This window comes from Schistocerca americana, chromosome 1 (genome assembly GCF_021461395.2).
Source record: "Schistocerca americana isolate TAMUIC-IGC-003095 chromosome 1, iqSchAmer2.1, whole genome shotgun sequence".
Taxonomy (NCBI): Eukaryota; Metazoa; Arthropoda; class Insecta; order Orthoptera; family Acrididae; genus Schistocerca; species Schistocerca americana.
This window is the reverse complement of record NC_060119.1, coordinates 864,185,971-864,211,136: the sequence shown is the minus strand read 5'-3', so window position 1 is coordinate 864,211,136 and position 25,166 is coordinate 864,185,971. Positions and strand designations below refer to the sequence as shown.

The following is a 25,166-nucleotide window of genomic DNA, read 5'->3' as shown; positions in this document are numbered from 1 at the left end:
TGTTTCAGTTTACTAGGGAAAGCTCGTCTATGGCCTAGTGTGAAATCCGAATCATGTGCCGTTCCTGGAGAATCTCCTAACGTCTATCATAAAGGCAGACTGAAAAATTTCACTGTCTGACCGGGATTCGATTCGGTGGCCCAAGGACGTAGCCAAAAAGGAGAGGGGGTGTCCAGAGCCCCTTATCACCTACATGAAATAGTTACACATGACCTAGTTGCCATTTAGTGTAACTGAAAGGGATTTTGATTTTCAGTCATACGACAAGATAGGGTTACGCACTGTAAATAGTGAACAAGACCATCGGCAGATTTAAACTATCGATACATAGCTAGCACTATCAGTTACCGCCCATCCCTACTTTTGCCAAGACCAACTACCGTACACTGTTGACCTTACTTGAGCTCACTTGTTGTTACGTTACTTGCAGTTATGCAAGAGCTGCTGTTTATTGTTTTCGTGCTGTGTGCTGTTGTGATAGTTCCCAATTATGCATAAGTTTGTAAAAGAAAGAGGAGGAAAACCGATTTTGATTCGTCCACTAGCGTTATGATAAGTCAAAAATTTGCACGCACTGTTGTCACAACCTAATTAGCTGTCTACAGCAGCTTAATGCTTGCAATGGAGTCGTTATTTGGAGACTGGTAGAGCTCTGGGGCTGCAATAATTCAGTATTTCACATGCCAGCGGAGCGGTAAACATCATTACATATAAGTGTATTAAAATAGTGCATAAACTGCTTTTGGATTTGCCTGTGTCGCCCAAGCATCGCGTTGATCTACAAAAATGGAGCCAAAACAACGGTGCTTGCATTTGCTTAAAAAATTTTGCTGAAAATTCTATCATTAGTATCCCAGATGGCAAAATATCGTCCAGTCTGGTTACCCGAGCGGTATTTAATTACGAAAATCGGTTCCGAAACGGAACCACGGGGATAGCTTTATGAAGAGCTGAAGGGGTATGTGATTACAGTGCACTCTCTAATCCGTTCGTTTCTAAACTATTTTTTCAACGGGCTGCTTGAATTCCTCCGAGCCGACTGCGTCCTACGCTCCTCTCCCCTTTTATGGCCAAAATCTGTTTACGCTCTTGTAATACAATAATAACTAAAGCCAAGAATTCTGTGCACGTTTAAATGTTAAAGCATGCATCCATTAATACACTGACCAACCATGACATGATCAAAGAGAAATCCATATTTTGTTGTGCTCTGTTCTTCAAGTTTTACTACAAGAATAATATTTTTCTGTGAAATTAGAGTTATTCGTAATATCCTTGGAACAGTCAGTTCAACCATCATAACTCTGAGGTAATTGTAAATTAATGTGATATAAACGAACGACTAAGTATGTTGTACAGCGTACAGGGGTTTATTAGCATCAAAGACAACATAATCATATTACCATGGATAAACGCAAACTCATTTATGAGGTCACATACATCAGAAGTCTAATTGAAATCAGTGCTTGTATCAACGTTAAGATCCAAAAAGTGTAGCCTCACAGAATTCGTGTACTCTGTTTTGTTTTATAAATAAACTAGCCAGGTACCCGTCGTTGCCTGGATACGTATTATTTATTCCAATCTTCTATTAGTCCATCTCCTTCTTCCCCCTCTCTCTGGCCATCACTTCCACTGCCCCCTCTCTCTGTCTGCTCCCTCCTCCCCCTCCCCCTCTGTCTACTCTATCTTCCCTTTCTCTCTGTCCATCTCCTCCTCCTCCTCCTCCTCCTCCTCCCCCCTCTGTCCATCTTCTCCTCCACCCTCTTCCTATGCATGTCCTCCAGTTCCCTTTCTGTGTCCATCTGCCTGTCTGCGCTCTCTCTGTTCATCTGCTCCTCTTTCTTTTCTCTGCCATACCCAACTGTCCCCTCTCGCGGTCCATCCCACCCCACCCCTATCCCTAACCATCTCCTCCTCTCCCTGCTTCTGCCTATCTCGTCCTTCATCCTCAGTCTGTCCATCTCATCGTTCTCCCTTCTCTCTCCACGTTATCACATTTATCTAAATAGGAGGCTGGTGGTTCAACCCATACGTTATTTCTTTCCAGATTGTAACTAATATGTATACCAAATTCGACTGAAATCGGTCCAGGGGTTTAGCATGATGTTTAGAGAACTTTTAAGTCATTTTCAGTCAGGTGCCCGAATACTTTTGGTCACATAGTGTGCATATATATGAGGTCGATCTGTCAACTGTTACATCCGTAACGATTGAATAACCCTCCAGTGTCTCCAGCACCGTTGGATTAAGCTGTTACGAAGCTTCAGCCAGAATAACATGGTACCGCTGAGATTTCGTCTCCGGCTAACAGACGTGTCTCCATCAAAAGTATGACAAGCTGTCATTCCATAACGCATTGCGGACAAGTTATGAATTCAACGCCTGACATTGACGTGTAGTCTGGCAGTCAGAAACAGTCTGACACCACCTTTCCTTTCCTTGCTAACGAAATGATGCCGACGAAAATACTGTCCAACATCCAGTTTCGAACCGACTACCTATCTAACGCACAAGCACGCGCTTGTGTTGACAGCTACTGTGGTGGGTAAAGGGTTTAACTGATACCTATCATGTCGTTACTCACCACTGATTCCTGAACGATTAGTATTCTATTTTTATACGGCAGCTTCGCTACATAAGAGTCCAGAATTAGAACACAGTTATTTCACTAAATACACCTGTTGAATGTATTTACGGTGAGAGCTAAGAGCAAAGTTCAGAAAGACCTTTTTATCCGTTGCTGCTGCTAAGGTCATATAATTCATGAGATTTCACGTAAATTTTTGAGTCTGTTTCAAAAATAAATAATGTATCCGTGAGAGACAAGCGCTATCCATGTATTTAATTTAAAAAAAAAGAAAAAACTAGTGAATTCCTCACAAGGAATATTTGCACAAACACGTTCAACACGGGCGCGATGCAGAACACAACCGACGAGAAATGTGACAGCCTTCGATTGCTGTGGAGCGGTGTGTGTTGTGGGCGGGCAGTGGAAGAGCGACCTGTGAAGTGGGATAAAACACACAAAGCTTCATGGAGTCTGATAAAGATATGGGGTATGGCGAATGTCCATAGACAAGTGTGGACGAGTACTGTCCTGCCGAAAAATAGCACTGTGCTATCGAATGAGAGGTAACGCACGAGGACGCAGGCTGCCTGTGATGTACCTTTGTGCTGCCAGTGTTCCCTCAGTCATTACCAGCCGCGACCTGAAGTCATACCCGATTGCTCCCCACACAACAACACCAGGAGTGACACCGCTGTGCCTCTCCAGAAGCCGGCCGGGAGTGGCCGTGCGGTTCTAGGCGCTACAGTCTGGAAGAGAGCGACCGCTGCGGTCGCAGGTTCGAATCCTGCCTCGGGCATGGATGTGTGTGGTGTCCTTAGGTTAGTTACGTTTAATTAGTTCTACGTTCTAGGCGACTGGTCCTGTGGGACCAAACTGCTGAGGTCATCGGTCCCTAGTCTTACACACTACATAAACTAACTTATGCTAAGAACAGCACACACACCCACGCCCCAGGGAGGACTCGAACCTCCTGCTGGAGGGCATACTGTGCAACATTGGCTCAGTGTCACATATGAATGCGTCACAAATCTGGGTACTGCAGGACTCGACCAGACGGCCAACTGGAGATCCTCAATAAGGTCCCTTTCAAACTCCTGTCAGGTGCCGATAAAGCCGTCTCATGCGAGTACGCATCATCTGCGTGCATTTCACAGTGGTCACTTCAACATTTTATCCTGTTCACGCCTCTTACATACCCTACCAGGGCTGGTAAAAACACTAGAGGCAAACAACACCAATGCACTCTCGTGCTTCCACAGAGAACTGCAACTCTAATCGTATACAGACCAGCCGATAGCGTGTACGAGTACGAAGGGTCAGTGACCTCAGACCACGTCTTCTAGATGATTCTTAATTTTTTTTTTTTGTGTGTCAGCCGGTGTACATGGACATATTACAATTACTTTGGAGCGAGACGCACTGCCTGGCGCTATTTGGGAATAGAGAACTTCATTATCCTGAAATAGGTTGCGTGCGGAGCGAGCAGATAGCTTTAGTGGCGATACGCCTTGTGTGTTTGCCTGATGTGTGTGGCGTGTGTTCCAGACGCTGATGAGGTGAGCAGCCGCGATGGAGGCGAGCAGCGACGCGGTGCCGGCGCCCGCCGCCGGTCCAGGCGGCCACGTGGACGTGGACGTGGACGTGGCTGCGGACGCGGATGCGGACGCGGGCGGCGGCGGCAGCGGGCCGGACTCCATCTTCCTGCTGGCAGACTCTTCCGGCCTCGACCTCACCGCCCTCTCCAATCCTGACTACAAGGTGCCTCACCGCACACCATTTATCACGTATACACACAGCGGTCCTTTCTTCTGAACTGCTTCGACATTTCGCGAGCATTCTGCTGTCATGCGTGGTGTAGGTACCCTGTACCACTGCTAGTAGTTTCCTTTTCTGTTCCACACGAAAATAATCCTAAGAAATTTTGGCCTTATGTCAAAGCGGTAGGTGGATCAAAACAAAATATTCAGACACTCTGTGACCAAAATGGTACTGAAACAGATGATGACAGACTAAAGGCCGAAATATTAAATGTCTTTTTCCAAAGCTGTTTCACAGAGGAAGACTGCACTGTAGTTCCTTCTCTAGATTGTCGCACAGATGACAAAATCGTAGATATCGAAATATACGACAGAGGGATAGAGAAACAATTAAAATCGCTCAAAAGAGGAAAGGCCACTCGATCTGATGGGATACCAGTTCGATTTTACACGGAGTACGCGAAGGAACTTGCCGCCCCCCCCCCCCCCCTTCTTGCAGCGGTGTACCGTAGGTCTCTAGAAGAGCGTAGCGTTCCAAAGGATTGGAAAAGGGCACAGGTCATCCCCGTTTTCAAGAAGGGACGTCGAACAGATGTGCAGAAGTATAGACCTATATCTCTAACGTCGATCAGTTGTAGAATTTTGGAACACGTATTATGTTCGAGTATAATGACTTTTCTGGAGACTAGAAATCTACTCTGTAGGAATCAGCATGGGTTTCGAAAAAGACGATCGTGTGAAATCCCAGCTCGCGCTATTCGTCCACGAAACTCAGAGGGCCATAGACACGGGTTCCCAGGTAGATGCCGTGTTTCTTGACTTCCGCAAGGCGTTCGATACAGTTCCCCACAGTCGTTTAATGAACAAAGTAAGAGCATATGGACTGTCAGACCAATTGTGTGATTGGATTGAGGATCTCCTAGATAACAGGACGCAGCATGTCAATCTCAATGGAGAGAAGTCTTCCGAAGTAAGAGTGATATCAGGTGTGCCGCAGGGGAGTGTCATAGGACCGTTGCTATTCACAATATACATAAATGACCTTGTGGATGACATCGGAAGTTCACTAAGGCTATTTGCAGATGATGCTGTGGTGTCTACAGAGGTTGTAACAATGGAAAATTGTACTGAAATGCAGGAGGATCTGCAGCGAATTGAAGCATGGTGCAGGGACTGGCAACTGAATCTCAATGTAGACAAGTGTAATGTGCTGCGAATACGTAGAAAGATAGATCCCTTATCACTTAGCTACAAAATAGCAGGTCAGCAACTGGAAGCAGTTAACTCCATAAATTATCTGGGAGTACGCATTAGGAGTGATTTAAAATGGAATGATCATATAAAGTTGATCGTCGGTAAAGCAGATGCCAGACTGAGATTCATTGGAAGAATCCTGAGGAAATGCAATCCGAAAACAAAGGAAGTAGGTTACAGTACGCTTGTTCGCCCACTGCTTGAATACTGCTCAGCAGTGTGGGATCCGTACCAGATAGGGTTGATAGAAGAGATAGAGAAGATCCAACGGAGAGCAGCGCGCTTCGTTACAGGATCATTTAGTAATCGCGAAAGCGGTACTGAGATGATAGATAAACTCCAGTGGAAGAGTCTGCAGGAGAGACGCTCAGTAGCTCGGAACGGGCTTTTGTTGAAGTTTCGAGAAAATACCTTCACCGAGGAGTCAAGCAGTACATAACTCCCTCCTACGTATATCTCGCGAAGAGACCATGAGGATAAAATCAGAGAGATTAGAGCCCACACAGAGGCATACCGACAATCCTTCTTTCCACGAACAATACGAGACTGGAATAGAAAGAACCGATAGAGGTACTCAAGGTATCCTCCGCCACACACTGTCTGGTGGCTTGCGGAGTATGGATGTAGATGTATGTATGCCTCCATATGAGCCTTAGTCTCTCTTATCTTCATGATCCTAATGCGCAGTGTTGGCGCAATGTTGGCGGCAGCTTCAAATTCCGGTTCTCTAGATTTTCTCAACAGTGGTCCTCGAAAAGAACGTCGCGTTCCCTCCATTGATTCCCATTTGAGACTTACGTGTCATTCGAATCTATCGCAACGTCATTGTCGATGTGTAGTGAGCATTTGAGAGATATACACTTGGGAGTGTTGCTGCTGTGTGACAGTAACAAATCTAGCAGCCTCCCGTTGAATTGCTTCGATGTGTTCGCTTCATCCGACCTGTACGGATCCCAAACACTCGAGCAGTACCGAAGAATATGTCGCACCAGCGTCCTATATGCAGTCTCCTTTACAGATGAACCTCATTTCCCTAAAATTCTCCCAATAAATTGAAGTTAACCATTCGACTTCCCTACCTCGGTCCTCACCTGCTCGATCCATTTCATATTGCTTTGCAAAGTTGCGCCCAGATATTTAAAGACGTGACTGTTCAAAGCAGAACACTACTAAAGCTGTATTCGAACGAGCCTACACAACCGCATTAACTTACATTTTTCCACATCTAGAATTAGCTGCCAATCATCACACCAACTAGAAATTTTGTGTAAGTCATCTTGTATCCTCCTACAATCACTCAACTGCAACGCCTCACTGTATACACAGCATCATCAGCAACCAACCACAAACTGCTTCCCATGCTGTTCGCCAAATCGCTTCTGTATATAGAGAACAACTGCGATCGCACCCCCTGGGGCACTCCTGACGACAGCACACTCATCAAAACACGTTTTGCATCACCCCGGTTCCCAGAAATCATGAAGATAGACGTTGCCTGTGGATATTGTATCACAGACACAGTCCCTTTGACTGTTCAGAGATGTCACTAAACTCGCCAACCATGCATGAGCAGCGCGTATTAGACGGAGGGGGTCCGACAGCCGATCAGTTCCAGTCATTCCACCAGGAAGGAGGTACACGGATCGTGTTGTCTGTAGTTCAACCATGCCTATACGGTCAATACCGCGGTTCGATCGCGTCCGCATTGTTACTTTTTGCCAGGAAGGGCGCTCAACAAGGGAAGTGTCCAGGGTCTCGGAGTGAACCAAAGCAATGTTGTTCGGACATTGAGCAGGTAAGAGAGACAGGAATTGTCGATGACATGCCTCGCTCAGGCCGCCCAAGGGCTACTACTGCAGTGGATGACAACTACCTACGGATTATGGCTCGGAGGAATGCTGACAGCAACGCCACCATGTTGAATAATGCTTTTCGTGTAGACACAGGACGTCGTGTTATGATTCAAACTGTGAGCAAGAGGCTGCACGATGCACAACGTCACTCCCGACGTCCATGGCGAGGTCCATCTTTGCAACCACGACACCATACAGCACGGTACAGATGGGCCCAACAACATGCCGAATGGACCGCGCAGAATTGGCATCACGTTCTCTTCACCGATGAGCGTCGCATATGCCTTCAACCAGACAATCGTCAGAGACGTGTTTGGAGGCAAACCTGTCAGGCTGAACGCCTTAGACACACTGTCCAGCGAGTGCAGCAAGATGCAGGTTCCCTGATGTTTTGGGGTGGCATTATGTGGGGCCGAATGTGCTGAATGGAGAAACACTAGAACAGGTGCAAAATTTTAAGTATCTTGGAAGCAGGATAGACACCGACTGGAAGTGCACCACAGAAATTAAAACAAGGATAGCAATGGCAAAAGAGGCGTTTTATAAGAAAAGGAGAATCTTCTGCAGCGGTCTCGACAGAGAACTCAGAAAGAGACTCATAAAATGTCTTGTATGCAGTGTTCTTCTATATGGCGCTGAAACATGGACTATGAGGAAAAAAGACAGAGAAAGGCTGGAGGCTTTTGAGATCTGGACATGGCGGAAGATGGAAAGAATAAGTTGGATGGACAGAGTAAAAAATGAAGAGGTACCGAGAAGAGTGGGAGAGAAAAGACAGTTACTAGATGTAATAAAGAGAAGAAAAAGAAATTGGATTGGGCATATATTAAGAAAGAATGACGGACCGATAAAAACAGTTTTAGAAGGTTATGTAGAAGGGAAAAGGAAGCGAGGAAGGAAGAGATTCCAGATACTGGATGACATGATAGACGGTACAACATACAGCAGCCTTAAGAAGGAAGCAATGGATCGCAGAAAATGGAGAGGCAAAGGACCTGCTAATATAGCAGATAGCTGATGATGATGATGATATGTGGGGCCGACGTACGCCGCTGGTGGTCGTGGAAGGTGCCGTAACGGCTGTACGATGCGTGAATGCCACCCTCCGACCGATAGTGCAACCATATCGGCAACATACTGGCGAGACATTCGTCTTCATGGACGATAATTCGAGCCCCCATCGTGCACATCTTGTGAATGACGTCCTTCAGGATGACGACATCACTCGAATAGAGTGGCCAGAATGTTCTCCAGACATGAACCCTATCGAACGTGCCTGGGATAGATTGAAAAGGACTGTTTATGGACAACGTGACCCACAAACCACTCCGAGGGATCTACGCCAAATCACCGTTGAAGAGTGGGACAATCTGGACCAAGAGTGTCTTGATGAACTTGTGGATAGTATGGCACGACAAGTACAGGCATGCATCAGTGTAAGAGGACGTACTACTGGGTATTAGAGGTACCTGTGTGTACAGCAATCTGGACCACCACCTCTGAAAGTCTCACTGTGTGTTGGTACGACATGCAATGTGTGGTTTTCATGAGCAATAAAAAGGCCGGAAATGATGTTTGTGTTGATTATTCCAATTTTCTGTACAGGTTCCGGAACTCACGGAACCGAGGTGATGTAAATCTTTTTTTGATGTGTTTAGTTGGATGCCATCGTGTGGGATATCGTGTGGAATTCTGTTCAATAGGCGCGCTAGGTCGTCAGAATCCTGAGCCGGTTCGAGGGCTCTGCTCATGATGCTACAAAGGTTCTCAGTTTAGGAGAGATCCGGAGATCCTGCTAGCCAAGGTAGGGTTCGACAAACACGAAGACAAGCAGTAGAAACACGCGCCGCGCGCGGACAGGCTTTTATCTTGCTGAAATGTAAACGCAAGATGGCTTGCCATGAAGGGCAACAAAATAGGAGGTAGGATATCGTCGACGTACCGCTGTGCTGTAGGGGTGTCGCGGATGACAACCAAAGGTGTTCTGCTGTGAAAACAAATAGCACCCCAAAACATCACTCCTGCTTGTTTCGCCGTATGGTGCGTGACAATCAGGTTGATATCTCAGTGCTGTCCGGGGCGTTTCCAGACACGTCTTTGCTGATCATTGGGGTCATTTCGAAGCGGGAGTCATCACTGATATTATTCCAGTCATTGACGTTCCTGATGGAATGTGTCCGACACTACTGCAGACGGTTTACTGGTGTACAGAGGTCAATGGTAGTCGGCGCAAGGGGTGCGTTGACATCAGCCTCCTTTCTGTTTGCCGGATATTAATGGTCCTCGCGATCACTGACGCACTAGTTAAAAGTCGAATCGATGATAATAATGAACCCTGGGCTCTGCATGCCTCTCTAGCGGTTGCTCGGTCCTCACGTTCTGTCGTCTCTCGATGTCGACCGTTTCTTTCTCGGTGCTTTGTTCGGCCATTCCTGATAACGTCGTCGAATAGTGGCATCGCTCCTGTTCAAATGTCCAGAGATTCGCCGTCCAACTATCTTCTTCGAACCGAGCTAACGTGCTCTCTCAAATGCTGACATCTGCGTACATTGTTCACGCGCCTGTCTGCGAGGTATAGCTACTGTCCATCTGAGTACACGGAATGAAATTCGTAAGGATTTTATGCCCTGGTATCGACATCTCCCATATTTACTATCCTAGCCAGCTGTGCGGTGAAACTGCACTGGAGCGTCACATATTCGTCCATCGGCCGCCACAGTTAACAATTTTGCATTTTCCGTCAATACCTATACAAACATCAAAATGTGAGCAATTTGCGTTAGTTCCTCGTAGTGCATCTTGTTTTCTTTTTTTTCAAAGTGTATATCATTGTGACGGATGTAAATAAAGTAGCGGTAACAAAAGCTAGACACTTGCAGGAGATCGGGCATGCGCAAACAGGGTGTGGGAGTTGTCAGTTGGCGCTGTTGTCTTTGTCGATGTGTAGTGTGCATTTGAGAGGCGTACACGTGGGACTGTTGCTGCTGTGTGGCGTTGAAGTGTAAAGCGTCGATTTCACCTCTCTAAAGCATGTTTTCATCTTGACTGAATCAGTCAAGATGGTATACTTAGTGACAAAACAAAGCAGTAGGCTTTTACCAGAAATATTGACCCTTACAGAATGTGTCTAATAGTGTATTTCAAATCCGACAGTATTCCATCTTAGGCACTTTATAACATTAAAACACTTGATAATGGCATTGTAAAGCCGAAATCATGATCTTGTAAATGTAACACTGCAAATAAAAAACAGTCTAATGGCGATACTGACTTCAAAGTGCTGCCAGATTAAAACTGTGCGCCGCACCAGCCTCGAACCTAGGACTTCAGCCTTTAACAGGCATTATGTCTTTATATTCGGACCAGGGAATACAGATGAGTGTAGTAGCTGACTCAAAATTGCTAAGGAGTAGATTTTAATGTGCTGTTGTGGAATTAGGTACGCTATGAACAGGGATTGGACAAAACCGCGAGAAATGCGTACTTGAAAATAAATGCAGGTACTAGTCACGGCCGGCCATGGTGGCCGAGCGGTTCTAGGCGCTACAGTCTGGAACCGCGCGACCGCTACGGTCGCAGGTTCGAATCCTGCCTCGGGCATGGGTGTGTGTGATGTCCTTAGGTTAGTTAGGCTTAAGTAGTTCTAAGTATAGGGGACTGATGACCTCAGAAGTTAAGTCCCAAAGTGCTCAAAGCCGTTTCAACCATTTACTAGCCACGCTAGTAGATTGCGCTCTTGTATTTGACCACGAATGGCAGCTGTGCAATGCCCTCAACAAGTTGCAAGTGCTCGTATATCGTTGTCAGAACACATTTATGAGTGCATTCGGTCAGAACTAAGTGGATTAGAACGGGGCAGATCGTTGGCGCTGGTATGGTGCGTACGTGCGTGCTCCCCTAGCCAAGGTAGTGGAAGTGTCTGGTGTTCCAAGAAGCACCGTATCGAAGATTTATACGGCATAAAGGGAAGGCGGAAAAACATCATCAGCTAATTTACAACGAGGACGAAAGTGTGTGTCGAGTGATCGTGGCAGACGATAGGTAAAGAGTACTGTGACGAAAAATAAGAGGATGACAGCTTCAAAAGTCGCTGTAGAACTGAATGTCGCACGGGGAATTGTAGAGCGAGGTGCAACTCCAAAACCACACATCAGTGATGCAAATTCCCATAACAAGTAAACGTGGTGCTGAAGCCTTTAAAGTTGGACTACGGAGTCAGAGTTAACGCTCCTCCAATGGTGATACGTAGTAGGGGTTTGGTGGTGATTTGGGCTGTCATGTGGTATTCCATGGGTGCCATGGTTACTCGGCAAGGTCGCATTCCTGTCAGGTATTTTGTGACTATTCTGGCTAATCTGGCATATTTGATGGTACAATATTTGTTCGCTACAGAAGAATGCTGAAGATTAGATGGGTGGATGACATAACTAATGAGGAGGTATTGAATAGAATTGGGGAGAAGAGGAGTCTGTGGCACAACTTGACGAGAAGAAGGGACCAGTTGGTAGGACATGTTCTGAGGCATCAAGGGATCACAAATTTAGCATTGGAGGGCAGCGTAGAGGGTAAAAATCGCAGAGGGAGACCAAGAGATGAATACACTAAGCAGATTCAGAATGATGTAGGTTGCAGTAGGTACTGGGAGATGAAGAAACTTGCACAGGATAGGGTAGCACGGAGAGCTGCATCAAACCAGTCTCAGGACTGAAGACCACAACAACAAGAACATTTGTTCGCCAGTGGGAATGGCGTGTTCAACACGACAGGCCCCCTTGTTCACACAGCTATGGTTTTGTGAACACGACGATGAATTGTATAATCTCCCCTGGCCACCACAGCCACCATATCTCAATATCATCGAGTCTGTGTGGTCTACTTAGAGGGAAGGGTGCGTCACAGCTACGTGAACGGTACGCTATTTTGCAGGAAGACTGATATAAGATTTCCTCGAAAACCATACAGGACCCGCAGTTATCCATTCCCTGACGACTGGACACTGTTTTGGGTATCGGCGGGTTTCTTACCCAGTATTAGGTCTGGTAATGTGTTGTGTCTGTGGTGTTCATGTATTTTTATAATACATATTTATAGTTGTCACAGCTGTACACGTGCCGCCGGTCCAGGACGTGTAATGAGTTACGCCCTGCCGCAGGTGGACGGCAGCGACAGCGGCGTGGAGGCGGGCAGCGTGCGCGGCGCCACCCCCGCCGCGTCGTGCGACTCCAGCCTGCTGAGCTGCTGCTCCGACAGCGACGACCCGCCGCCCGCGCCGCCCTCGCCCGGCCGCCGCGCCTCCCCGGCCGCCTCCGCCGCCTCCTCCACCGCCACCAGGCCCGCCAGGCTCTTCCGGGGGTCAGTACACTGGGAAACCTCTACTTCTCATGAAAATTCTAACTTACTGCTCTCACGAAAATTCTAAGTTACTGCTAAAGGCAGGGATATCGCAACTTTGTTACAAATCACACAGACGAGGGAATCATTAGACCTGTTAATCGGGGATTTTGATGAGTCTTAGATGTGTTGTAATGTACCTGGCTAGCGGCTTTTCAGGCGACGGCCCTGTTTCCGAGAAAATCGATGTTCAAGTTTCAACTGCTATACCTATAACGTTATTCATGTTACGACGAAGGCTTAAAGTCCTCTAGGTGCGTAAACGTGCGACAAACCGTCGCATCATTTTGCATAACAATGCGCGTGTAAAAGATATGAGTGCAGAGCTATGGAGCGCCACTGCTGCGAGCGAAACGGCGCGGTCGCCTATTGTGCACTGTCGCGCGACCGTGCACAAGCTTCAGGTCGGACTGAATTTCTTGTGCCAGTGGCGCGGCACAGTCGTAGACAACGAGAAGCTAATCAGTCTGGTACAAACACGAAGATGCTTGTGGGATCAAAAGACGCCTCAGAATCACACGAGGAATGTTACTTACAAGTTGTGGGAGGACGTAGCTATAGAATTAGATGGGACAGGTCATTTTGTTTGCTCTCGTTTGATGGATGTGTTGCCACTTCTGCGTGGGGTTCCTTCACATAGGAAGGCGAGTGTATGTGCAGAACTAATGAACATTCTCGTAAGGAAACAAGAGCAGCTTGCTTGAACAATATTCAAGTTTGTCATCTGAAAGTTTCATGTGTTCTGGATACATCATTACAGACGGCAACCATATTACGGATTTCTCGTACACTGAATTTAATCCTCATTAAAGGTATCGTTTCTACGAATTCGGTTTTACATTATTTGTTGACCACTTCTTTTGTAAACATTTGATGGTTTTTTTTAATATATGTAACAGCAATGGATAAAGCACTTACCTTGAAGTGAGAGTGCGCCACAGTGTTCGCGTACAGTAGTTTCTCTGAAGTTGCTATATATCTTCAAGCAATGCACAAGGCGTGTCAGAAGGTATCCTAAGGTACATTTACTGATTCTCAAGTAGACAAAAGGGTGTTTATCATTTTCTTGCAGTTCCGTAAATAAGTGACCAAATTCTCCCTACGTAGTTCATTTGTATAAGGTATCATTCACCTATTTTGCTTCCGTATTCTGTTTCACTGTGTAGTAAGCCCTGGCGTGTCCCATATATTCATAAAAAAAATCGGATAAAGGAATAACAACCGCACTAGCCAAAAAGGCCGACTGCACTGATTTAGGCGGACGATACCGTGAGCAAAGGACACAGTGTTCTCGCGTGGTAACGTACACATGTTAACGTGCGACGGTCTGTCGCATGATTACGCATCCAGTGGACATAGCCCAAGCAAGCGTAGCGCAGCGGCTAAGGTTCAAGTGCACCATGCCGGCGCTACAAGTTCAAATCTTTTTTTTTCTCATGTTCATCGTACAGAATATTAATAAATAATACATGTCATGAAAAATTATTCAAAACATTCATTAATAAATCAAGCACTACAGCAAACCTTCTTTAAATGTGTGTTTAGTTTGGCATATAATAGTTAACAGAAACATCTTCCTCGCTATGAATTCGTTGCTTGCTGTGCTACAACAGAATCCCGGATGTTATTTGTCGCAGAAGCAACCGAAACACAAATTCCCAGAACACTGCGCAGACTTAATGAAAGTTATTGTATTGCAAGCACACGGATTTTTCAGAAGCCATACCGGAAAACACAGTTAGTTTAAATTCAAAAAGATGGTTCTGCCTTCTATCAACATCGATGCGCACCACACGTATTTTGTCATTCGTATGAAAGCAGGTGCACTAAATTCATGCAGAATTAAGGAAAGCATTTTTATGGAATCTTCCCTCGAAGCGACTTCTTTCTTACTATTTTGCAAGTCAGGAGCATTTTCAATTTTTTGTGAAAATTTTATCCTGTCGTTGGCTTTGGCAAGCTTCCCATGAACTAATAGTGTAAAGAAACTTTTCGTGTCCCAAGTACGGAAGAATATCAGATTTTAAAACACTTCGTACATTATTTTTGTGAACTTTCCTGAAGGTCACAGTCAAATTTATTAAAATTGTAAATCAGCTCGTTAATTTTTTTTCAACAATGTGACCAACTTTTCCAGATGTTACCTGTATACATAAGAAAACGTAAGGGCATATCTTTCCTGAAGCAATTGCAGTAAGCGTTGCTTTGAAGGAATAACTAAACTTTTTTTCTGCACAGGGACGGCTTCGCTCCTTTTTCCGCAAGGATCTATTGCATGTCGGTTGGTACTGGCAGCTGATTTGATCGGTATTGATAACATGATTAGGGCCAAAATTAGGAATGAGTACTTTCACCTGTATTTGCAATCCTTCCGTAGCTGCTAATACTTCGTCCATCGTTGCGAACTCTTTGGGACAGTCCAAGTATTTAGAATTTTTTCTTCGAAACACAAACGAAATACACATTTGAAGAAAGTTTGCTGTAATCATTGATTAACGAAATTACTACCGTGAAAATGACTGATTTTTAATGATTTTGCATGACTTATACTATTTAATAATATTCGGCACCATGAAACTGACAAATAGTGCAGGCTTTGCACCAGTACCACCAGCAGCCTTTAACCTTAGCCGCTGCAGTACGCTCGCTTGGTCGAAACAAGACTAACGTTACAGGTATAGGACATAAGCATAAAAGAATCAACATGGATTTTGTTGGGAAACTATGGGCCATCGCAAGAAAAGCCGCCAGCTGATGATCAGGACAGGTCCGTCACCAACACACTGTAGACTCATCAAAAGTGGCCGAGTGCTTCTATACGCGTCAGTCCGGAACCACGCTGGTGCTACGGTCGCAGGTTCGAATCCTGCCTCGGGTATGGATGTGTGTGATGTCCTTAGGTTAGTCAGGTTTAAGTAGTTCTAAGTCTAGGGGACTGATGACCTCAGACGTGAAGTCCCATAGTGCTTAGAGCCATTTTTGAACCAATTGAACTCGTCAGAATCCTTCATTAACAGATCTGATGGCCTCCTTGTGAGGTTCTGCTTCGGAAACAATCGGTTGTGAAATCGCGTAAGAATAGGTGAACAGGGGCATTGAATATTATTATTGTGATGCTTGTTGCTCGATCGCGGCTATCTGCGGTGCGCACGCCGACTTCGTAAAACATGCCTTCTTTCTTCCTTTCCTGTTATTCTCCTTTTTAATTCTGTCCCCCAATTTTTTTATTCCTTATGATTCTGTAGACTTTCTTTTTCTGCTTGAGACGAGGAATATTATAAAGGAACAAGCGACCCGCCCCGACTTCGCACGTGTAGCACTAACAAGGAGACCACCCGGCAATCGGGTTTTTGTAGTCTTTTATATTTATGGTACGTGAAGTTCAGAACTCAGATATGTTAGCCAAAGCATTCAGTGCAGCTCTAAAACATTCTTGAGAGAAAATCGACTTTGAAGTTTTCCGAGTAACTTTAATTCACTATCTTTAAGGCGATTTTCACAATTGTCTGTGTTGCTGACTCGATATCGTCGGAGACTCATTAGATCGGTGGCTGGAATCTCTTCTTTTTTCATCTCGTTTGAATACCTACATCATCTATATACAAAATCATCAATATGTGCTACTTAACACATACCTAATCATCACTTTTTATGAAAGATGTATGTCTTCTTGTTTGTAATTACATATTGCAGGTAACATTCCAGTTTTCGTGGCACATATAATTTCTTAATTATCGATATTTTACAAATGAATGTTAATAAATTTGTAATGTTTTCCTAATTTAAATGATCTTTATTAACGATCTTTTATAAAATATCGATAATTAAGAATTTATATTTGTAGTGCGCTTGATATGTAATTTTCGTAAAAGAGATGGTTCGATATGTGTTGATTAGCATACATTTATTGAATTTTATTAGTAACCAAGTTGAGTAACCAGGCGTTGCCTGGCTATTTCTTTATTCCACAAATCTGTTAGTCAGTTTCCTCCTTCCACCTCTCTCTCACTCCCTCTCCTCTTGCCCTTCTCTGTATCCACCTCCTCTTGCCTCCCCCACCCCCTCTCTCTAACTGTACCCTCTCTCTTCATACATCTCTCCTCCCTCCTTTCGTATCCATTCCCCTTCACTTCCACCGCCCCCCTCTCTCTGCCCACTTACTCCACGCCTACAGTCTCCCCCCCTCTTTGTCAGTGCTCTCCTCCCTCCCCTCTTTGTCCATCTGCTCCTCCTCCCTCTGTCTATCTGCTCCTCCCCCCTGTGTCTATCAATTTACTCCTCTCCACTCTGTCCACTCCTCCTTCCCCTCTCCCTGTTCATCTTCTCTCCTTTACTTTTTCTGTCCATCTTCTCCTCTCCCTTCACATTATTCATATCCTCCTAACCCTCTCTCTATTTATCTGCTCGTCCCCCATCTGTCTACCTGTCTCTTCCTCCCCCTGTCTCTGTCCATCTCCTCCTCTTTTTTTTTGGTTTCTCTGTCCATCTTCTCCTCTCCATCCACTCTCTCTCACTATGCCCTCCCTTATCTCTCTCTCCATCTCCTCCTCTTGTCTGTATCTGTCTCCTCCATCCCTGTTGGTGTCTGGCCACCTCCTTGCCCTCCCTTCTCTTTCTGTTACCACACTTACACCAAAAGGAGGCTGGTGGTTCAACCCCTACAGTAACTAATATGTGTACCAGATTTGATTCAGATTCTTCCATGGGTTTAGAATGAGCTTTTTATCTGTGACTTTCCTCGTGTACAATGTCATGTCAAGTTTATTTTACAGATATTTAATGTATTTCACGCAGCTTAACCTTTATATCGTCATATCTCTTGAACTATGTGTCGTAAAATGATATTCTGTCTGCAAAAGATTCAGTTAGTAGTAAGGATATAATAAATTTAAACGTCTTGTATGATGTAATTTTTCACGTATTGAGTCGTATCTCCCGAACTAAGTGTCGTACAATAACATAATTTGTATGGTATATTCAGTGGTGTATGTGAACACTATCTGCAAAAGTCACGAATACAGTCAACAGTAAAGAAGTAATAAATTAAAATGTCATACTTAATGTGGCAGTTTTACTGAATGATCAGCAAAAATTTAATAAGCGACACACTTTTTCCCTTTCATCATTTTGTTGGGGTCTTCAGCGACAAAGAGTTTCGTAAATATTTGAAATTATGTGTAAAGTTGTTGCAAGTCTCTAAGTGCGCTCATTTTCAAGTACTCGATGACTAAAGTATGGGTATTCTTGCGTCGTGGGCTACACTGCTTTTTCACTCCCAGCCCCGTGACAGGAAGGCAATTCATACCAGACAGTGATTCCTTCCAGATAGTAAATGATATGTGTACCAAGTTTAGTTGAATCCGTCGTTTGGTTTAGGAGGAGATATGGAACATTGGTACATCGAGTAGATACATTCATCCATCTTTATAATTTTTATGGATGATTTAGGTATTCTAATTGAACGATAACAATAAAATGAAAAAAAGACTATAGAGAGATTCGAACCAGCGATCCATTGACAACACAGTTACCATTCTCCGACGCTCGTTGTAAGAAATGACCAGAATTTTATTGAATTATAGTTCCTGGGAAATCTTCAAAGCCAGTTTTCTCGAGAATTTTTTTAGAGTCGCTTCAAGCTGCTTTCACTGATTGGTATTTGTGTTCTGAACTCCACATAGCATAAACATAACAAGTTACAAAAACCCTGTTGCAGGGTATGTACGGCCGGACAACTTGTTTGGCGCAGAGGTAACTTTTTAATTTTGTTTACAGGCGACTGCGCAGAGTTATGACTAGAAATCAGATAATAACGTTATGTAAATCAAAATTATCGCTTTCGTATAAATTAAACAATTCAAGCAGCACACACCACTTGCTGTCGTGCTGCAGCCCCTAAAGGCTTGGGGAGACTGGCCTAGCTCAACCCGCTAACAATGCGAGCCCTGCATCAAAGACACCGCAACTTCACGCCTACTCACAAGTCTGCCGCGAGTTATCAGAATTTCTACAGTAGCTCCTGTGAGCAGCCTTCACACGCAGACTGAAAAACACGGCGGGGGACTGTGATTCATCATAGTTCGGAGGAATTGCACCAAAATTTATAAATTATGTACACGAACCTTCTTTGTGAACCAGTCTGTCTATTAGTTAAAACGGTATCACGACCCCATCGCAGTTCCTGAGGTTAATATTGATACACAGGTAGAAAGGAGAATGATAGAATGAAGGCTTTCACGACCGTATGACATTGCTATTGGTAAAACTTTCAGAGTATAAGGTCATGGCCCACGAAACTGCCCTGTTCCTAACGTTTCGTCCAGAACTGCGCTCAGAGGTGTTGCTCCTCCGTTGGGTCTTACCGATTGACAGGTCAGACGTGCGAGAGCGACATACGTACTGCACAATAGAAGCGTGGTCGGAGTTACACGTGATACGCAGGGATGATCCTTGTCAAAGATAAAACTTAATTATTTATTGCCGACTTGTCAAAGATAAAAAACTATTTAGTGATTCTGCAGAGGTACGGTCCATATGTCGCTAAATTTCATGGTCTCTTCTTTCATAAAATTGAAACTTCCTGGCAGATTAAAACTGTGTGCCCGACCGAGACTCGAACTCGGGACCTTTGCCTGTCGCGGGCAAGTGTTCTACCATCTGAGCTACCGAAGCACGACTCACGCCCGGTACTCACAGCTTTACTTCTGCCAGTATCTCGTCTCCTACCTTCCAAACTTTACAATTCATAAAATTGATCTTCCTCTGAGACCCATTGTTACCCTACCAATTCTCTCACGTATGAAAATAGAGAAATATCAGGCAACTAATTTACAGCCGTATATTGGGAAAACTGACTCTTATATATGAGGCTCCCGTCATTTTATAGAGAAAATTGAAGGGCTAAATCTCGCTGCGGCAGATACCATAAAAAGTTTCGACACAGCGTCTTTATCCACTATGGTCCCAGTCAACGAAGTTGTGATTTTTATAACGGATATTTTTCCAGGAGATTTGTCTGCTCTTTTCATACATTGCCTTACTTTCAGTCTGTCCCAGTTGAATGATGAATTTCATGAACGATTTGCTGGCGTAGGTCCTACTATAGCTAATTTCTATATAGAGATATTCGAATAGTCAGCTTTAGAAAAAGCAAACAAGAAACCATCTCGCTGGTATCAGTTTCTGGATGACATTTCTGGTCTGGTCACATGCCAAAAAATTTTTGGATGAATTCTTTGGTTTTCTACGTAATATAAGTCCAAAAATCCAGTTCACCATGGAAGCAGAAAATGACAACACAATCCCTTTCTTGGATGTTTTAATTCTGAGACAGACCGATGTAAGTATGGAACATAAGATTTTTCGAAAGGTAATGCACACTGACAGATAATTACATAAGGACTCTGAATACCACCCACAACAAAAAGAGAGGTGTCATTAAAAGCCTTGTCGATAGAGCCAAAAGGATTTGAACACTTCCTGTTTCCTTCAATAACGTACCTATCCGGCGAACGGTCCGGACACTTGGATGACGTCGTCCAGGTTACCGAGCAGCATACATAGCACACGCCCGTTGGGCATTTTGATCACAATAGCCATACATCAACACGATATCGACCTTTTCCGCAATTGGTAAACGGTCCATTTTAACACTTGTAATGTATCACGAAGCAAATACCGTCTGCACTGGCGGAATGTTACATGATACCACGTTTGTGACTATTACAGCGCCATTTATCATAAAACGAAAAAAGTGGTCCAACTAAACATTCATATTTCTTTACGTACTACACGAACATGTAAAAAAAATTGGGGTTCCTATTTTAAAAGAACGCACTTGATATCCGTTTGACCTATGACAGCGCCATCTAGCGGGCCAACCATAGCGCCATCTGGTTTCCCCTTCAAGCTAGACGAGTTTCGTTCTTTGTAGTTTTTTCGTTTGATGCTTATTTCGTGAGATACTTGGCCACGGTCACTATCAGTGGACCACCCGGTATATGTCGCTCTCAGACGTCTGACAGATCAGTCGGCAAGACCCAGCGGAGGATCAACGTATCTGACGATATCCAGCGCATTCCTGGACGAAGAGTTCCGTGGACCACGACCGTATACCCCGAAAGCTTAACCAGCAGAAAGGAGAAAGTTTGTATTACAGTACAATAATAATGACCTGGTGCAAGTTTTTCAATTGGACGTCACTTCGGCAACTTGCGTCTCCGTAGCCAATTATGCAATCGGTAAAAGGCGGCCAATTGTTCAACGCGGAATCCGAACCACGTTTCGTGTCTGGCGAATCTCCACATCACTGAGAAATAAATTCTACATTAAAAGGCAGAAAAAATCCGTGGTCCTGCCGGAATTCGATCCCTAGACCTTGCGGTTACCAGGCAAAAGATAGAAAAAATGTCTCACTTCAATTGAACAAGTACTCATACCCCTTAAGGTATGCATTGGAGAGGTCATGGTTACTATACTGTGTTCATCATAAGAATAAACCTGTGAAAACATTACACCATGAATTCTCCCTCGTTTGCTGTAATCTTATTGGATCTTGTTTCACGTGGAGCGGAAGCCAAGTTGCCTCGAGTACAGTCAAGTACGATAATACGGATACGTTTTACGCAGTGCGTTACGCGCACATCGTCTGAGCGATAACACGGGACAATAGCTTCACCGTCGTTTGGACAGCATTGGCCAGGCAGAGGGTACAACCAACCTGCAGTGACTCAAACAGCTGCAGTTAAGGTGTAGAAAGAGATGAGCAGAGAAACAATATAGCTTCGAACGTCATATGATTTTTAAAAGGAGTGGAATAATATTCAGCAAAATTCCAGCTATACCGTACGCTTCTTAGGCGACCAGATGGAAAGCATAACACGGTCTCGTTCTTAGCCAGCATAATATTTTATTAAAAAGGAATGGTGATGAAAATTCCTAATTTAAACACTGCGCAATTTTTCTGAGCGAGCTATGCGTGACGCAAAAGCGTATCGCAGGAATTTTACCGTATAGTTAAATACTGAAGTCACTGAAGGTATTAGTGTCACTCGTCTGGTAATTTCTTAACTCCTTCTATATCCGAGAAATTCATTTCAGTTCTGAAACTGTCATCTGCGACGTTGATAATGAGTCGATCAACAACAGAATCGACGAAGAAAGCCAAGCGCCACATTTCCCCCTCTTCTTTTGACACAGCCTATCGTCGTGTATCCCACCAGCGTTTGGCAGTAACCTGTGACAGAAAGCTTCGTCCATTAGTTCCAATACGTCTCGCACCTAAAATGTCGTGTTACTTTTCGCGAAAAATCCTTTAACTTAACTACAGATCAGTGGTGTGGGTTCATATTGCGATGGTACGGCGGCAGCTGCAAAATGCAGCATTTGTATGGTGCTCGATGCTCAGAAAATTATTATTTGTACCGAGCGAGGTGACGCAGTACATTGGACTCGCATTCAGGAGGACGACGGTTCAAACCCGCGTCCGGTCATCCTGATGTAGGTTTTTCGTGATTTCCCTATATCACGTCAGGCAAACCCCATCGCACCCCCCTCAGATCTAGTTATAAGTTGGCACAGTGGATAGGCCTTCAAAAACTGAACACAGATCAATCGAGCAAACAGGAAGTTGTGTGGAACTATGAAAAAAATAAGCAAAATATATAAACTGAGTAGTCAATGCGGAAGATAGGCAACATCAAGGATAGTGTAAACGCAGGAGCGCCGTGGTCCCGTGGTTAGCAGTGAGCAACTGCGGACCGAGAGGTCCTTGGTTCAAGTCTTCCCTCGAGTGAAAATTTATTTTCTTTATTTTCGCAAAGTTATGATCTGTCCGTTCGTTCATTGACGTCTCTGTTCACTGTAATAAGTTTAGTGTCTGTGTTTTGCGACCGGACCTCAAAACCGTGCGATTAGTAGACGAAAGGACGTGCCTCTCCAATGGGATCCGAAAACATTTGAGCGCAAGGTCATAAGTCAACCGATTCCTCCACAGGAAAACACGTCTGATATATTCTATACGACACTAGTGACGGCATGTGCGTCACATGACAGGAATATGTTGTCGACCCTCCTAACTTGTACACTTGGCGAATGGGTAAAAAGATTCTTCTGCCTTGCCCGATTGAAGTTTTCTTGTGGATGTGATAATCACTCCCAAAAAAGTGGTGAAAACATAAGAGTTTGTCACATAAACTGAAACAAATGAATGCAACAGTTTCACAGTCGCACAGTTTTCCCTGTGCTCTGTCATATTTTTAACGTTTTCAGTTTTTTCCGTGTGTAGACCGTCAAATCCTTCATATGTCCAAGCAAGTCTGAACATGTCCTAGAATTTTGGAGAGCGAAGTTGATTATATAAAAAATTAAACTTTTCACTCGAGGGAAGACTTGAACCAATGACCTCTCGGTCCGCAGTTGCTCACGCTAACCACGGGACCACGGCGCTCCCGAGCTCACCCACTCCTTGATGTTGCCTATCTTGCGCATGGACTACTCAGTTTGTATATTTTGCTTATTTTTTTCATAGTTCCACACAACTTCTTCCAGTTTTTTCGATTGATCTGTGTTCAGTTTTTCAAGGCCTATCCACTGTGCCAACTTACAACTAAATCTGAGGGGGGTGCGATGGGGAGGTTCCCTTGTTAGTAATACTCGTAGGATATATGAACTAACAACTTTCGACTCGTTCGTTTCCGCACCAGGATATCTTACCACAAATTGACACATTTAACCTTCTCCATCATCCATGAAAGTTTGTAACATAACCACAGAGTTCCCGCATATAACGGCGTTCACAGTAGGGACGGTAGCGGGCCGTGCCGACAGGCGAGTTCACGAAATGATACTCTAGAGATGGTCCAACAAAATTTTGCGAATAGCTGTTTATTGGTGGAGCGCGAGACAAGCAGTTTGTTAATACCTCTGTTTTTAGGACGGACACACGACACTGGTGTCATCTGTCGGCTTTGCGATGAAACGCTTTTCGAGCTTGTAGGGAAGGTGTCTGAGCGTCCCGTGGTGCTACAGCAAAGGCAGCCCCGGCGGCGGAGCAGGGTCCGGCGGCAGCGGCAGCAGCGGTGACAGCAGAGGCCGCGGCCGCGCGGCGCGCCCCGCCTCGGCCGCCTCCTCCGCCTCCAGCGGCGGCCCGCAGCCCCACCCCCACCACCAGCGGCCGCGCCCCCAGGCTGCCTCCCGCGCGCGCGCCGCCCCTGCCGCCGGCTCGTCGGGCACCGCAGCAGCCGCCAGGGGCTCCGGCCGCCGCGGGGGCGCCGCCGCCTCCGCCTCCGCGCGCACCACACCCGTCGCCGCCTTCGGCCGCTGCACGTCCGCCACGCCCAGCCGCAGGGACAAGGCCAACGCCGCCGCCGCCAGGTAGGCGCGCAGCTGCCCCCATCTCACTGTCGTCCGCTGCTTCACGCGTGTACTGTCCAATCCAAAGAGCTTCTGGCCGTGTGTAAACTACACTATCCGATCTAAAGCATCCGGACATCTATTAGTAGACTTAATACGGCGTCTGTTCACCCTTCACTTTTAAGACGGCTCGAACTCCACCGGGTGCACATTCGTCGAGGTGCCCGAACTCTAAAGGGCCGGCGCAAGCCCAAGTGCCGCCCCGTGCGAGCTGCTAAATTGCCGCCCTCCCCTTTTCTTTTCTTTTCTTCTTTTTTTTTTACGAAACGTTTGTGGAATTTTATTTAAACAAATCTGTAGGAAATGTCAGCTGTCAATCGCAATTTTTGTTTTTACTTTTCAGATCTACCTAGGTTTCGTCCACTGACTGGCCAGTCTCAAAGCTTTTAATATGTGCTTACGTCTAGTGTGCGAGTAGTATTGTCAAACAAAAGTGCCGGTCAGAGTTTAATTGTTGCTCATGCAGGTGGAGACAGGTGTTTCGTGGCTCAAAAACCAAAGGGTCCGACTATCACTCTGAAATAGATAGCAAAAATTTTCAAAAATACGTCAAAACCCAACCAGGATTATTAGCAATGTCTTTATCCCTTGTAATTACTCACAGCATATTTACCCATTCGGAATACTTCTAGTCATTGTAGGTGTTGGACATGTTTGGCTGTGGTAATGTTCAACCATTTTTTTTTTTTTTTTTTTTTTCCATAACACGGGTAGAATAAAACACTCAGAAACTGCCATTGAAGTGCTTAACAAAATTGCTTCAGGCTTAACATGTAACCGTAGTATCGAATATTGCATTCGAATTTCCAAATTAGATTTTGTCTTATGCAAAATTTGTTGAGAGTAAATGCACGGTACGTAACAGGCTGGCAGCGCTCCACTTGTAAGAATACTGGCTTATACGGCTGTACGCCAGACCGCTTCCAT

The 25,166-nt window shown here is 45.0% G+C and overlaps 1 protein-coding gene across 1 annotated transcript in view; it reads left to right on the top strand.

The window, feature by feature from the left end:
• The first annotated feature begins 4,141 nt into the window (after positions 1-4,141).
• LOC124594796 (AF4/FMR2 family member lilli) overlaps positions 4,142-25,166 on the top strand; it is a 106,972-nt gene continuing 85,947 nt past the window's right edge. Inside the window, exons 1-3 of the mRNA XM_047133220.1 lie at positions 4,142-4,356; positions 12,528-12,650; positions 23,916-24,200. Coding sequence (XP_046989176.1) covers positions 4,142-4,356; positions 12,528-12,650; positions 23,916-24,200 — 623 coding nt within the window. The remainder of the gene's footprint in view (positions 4,357-12,527; positions 12,651-23,915; positions 24,201-25,166) is intronic.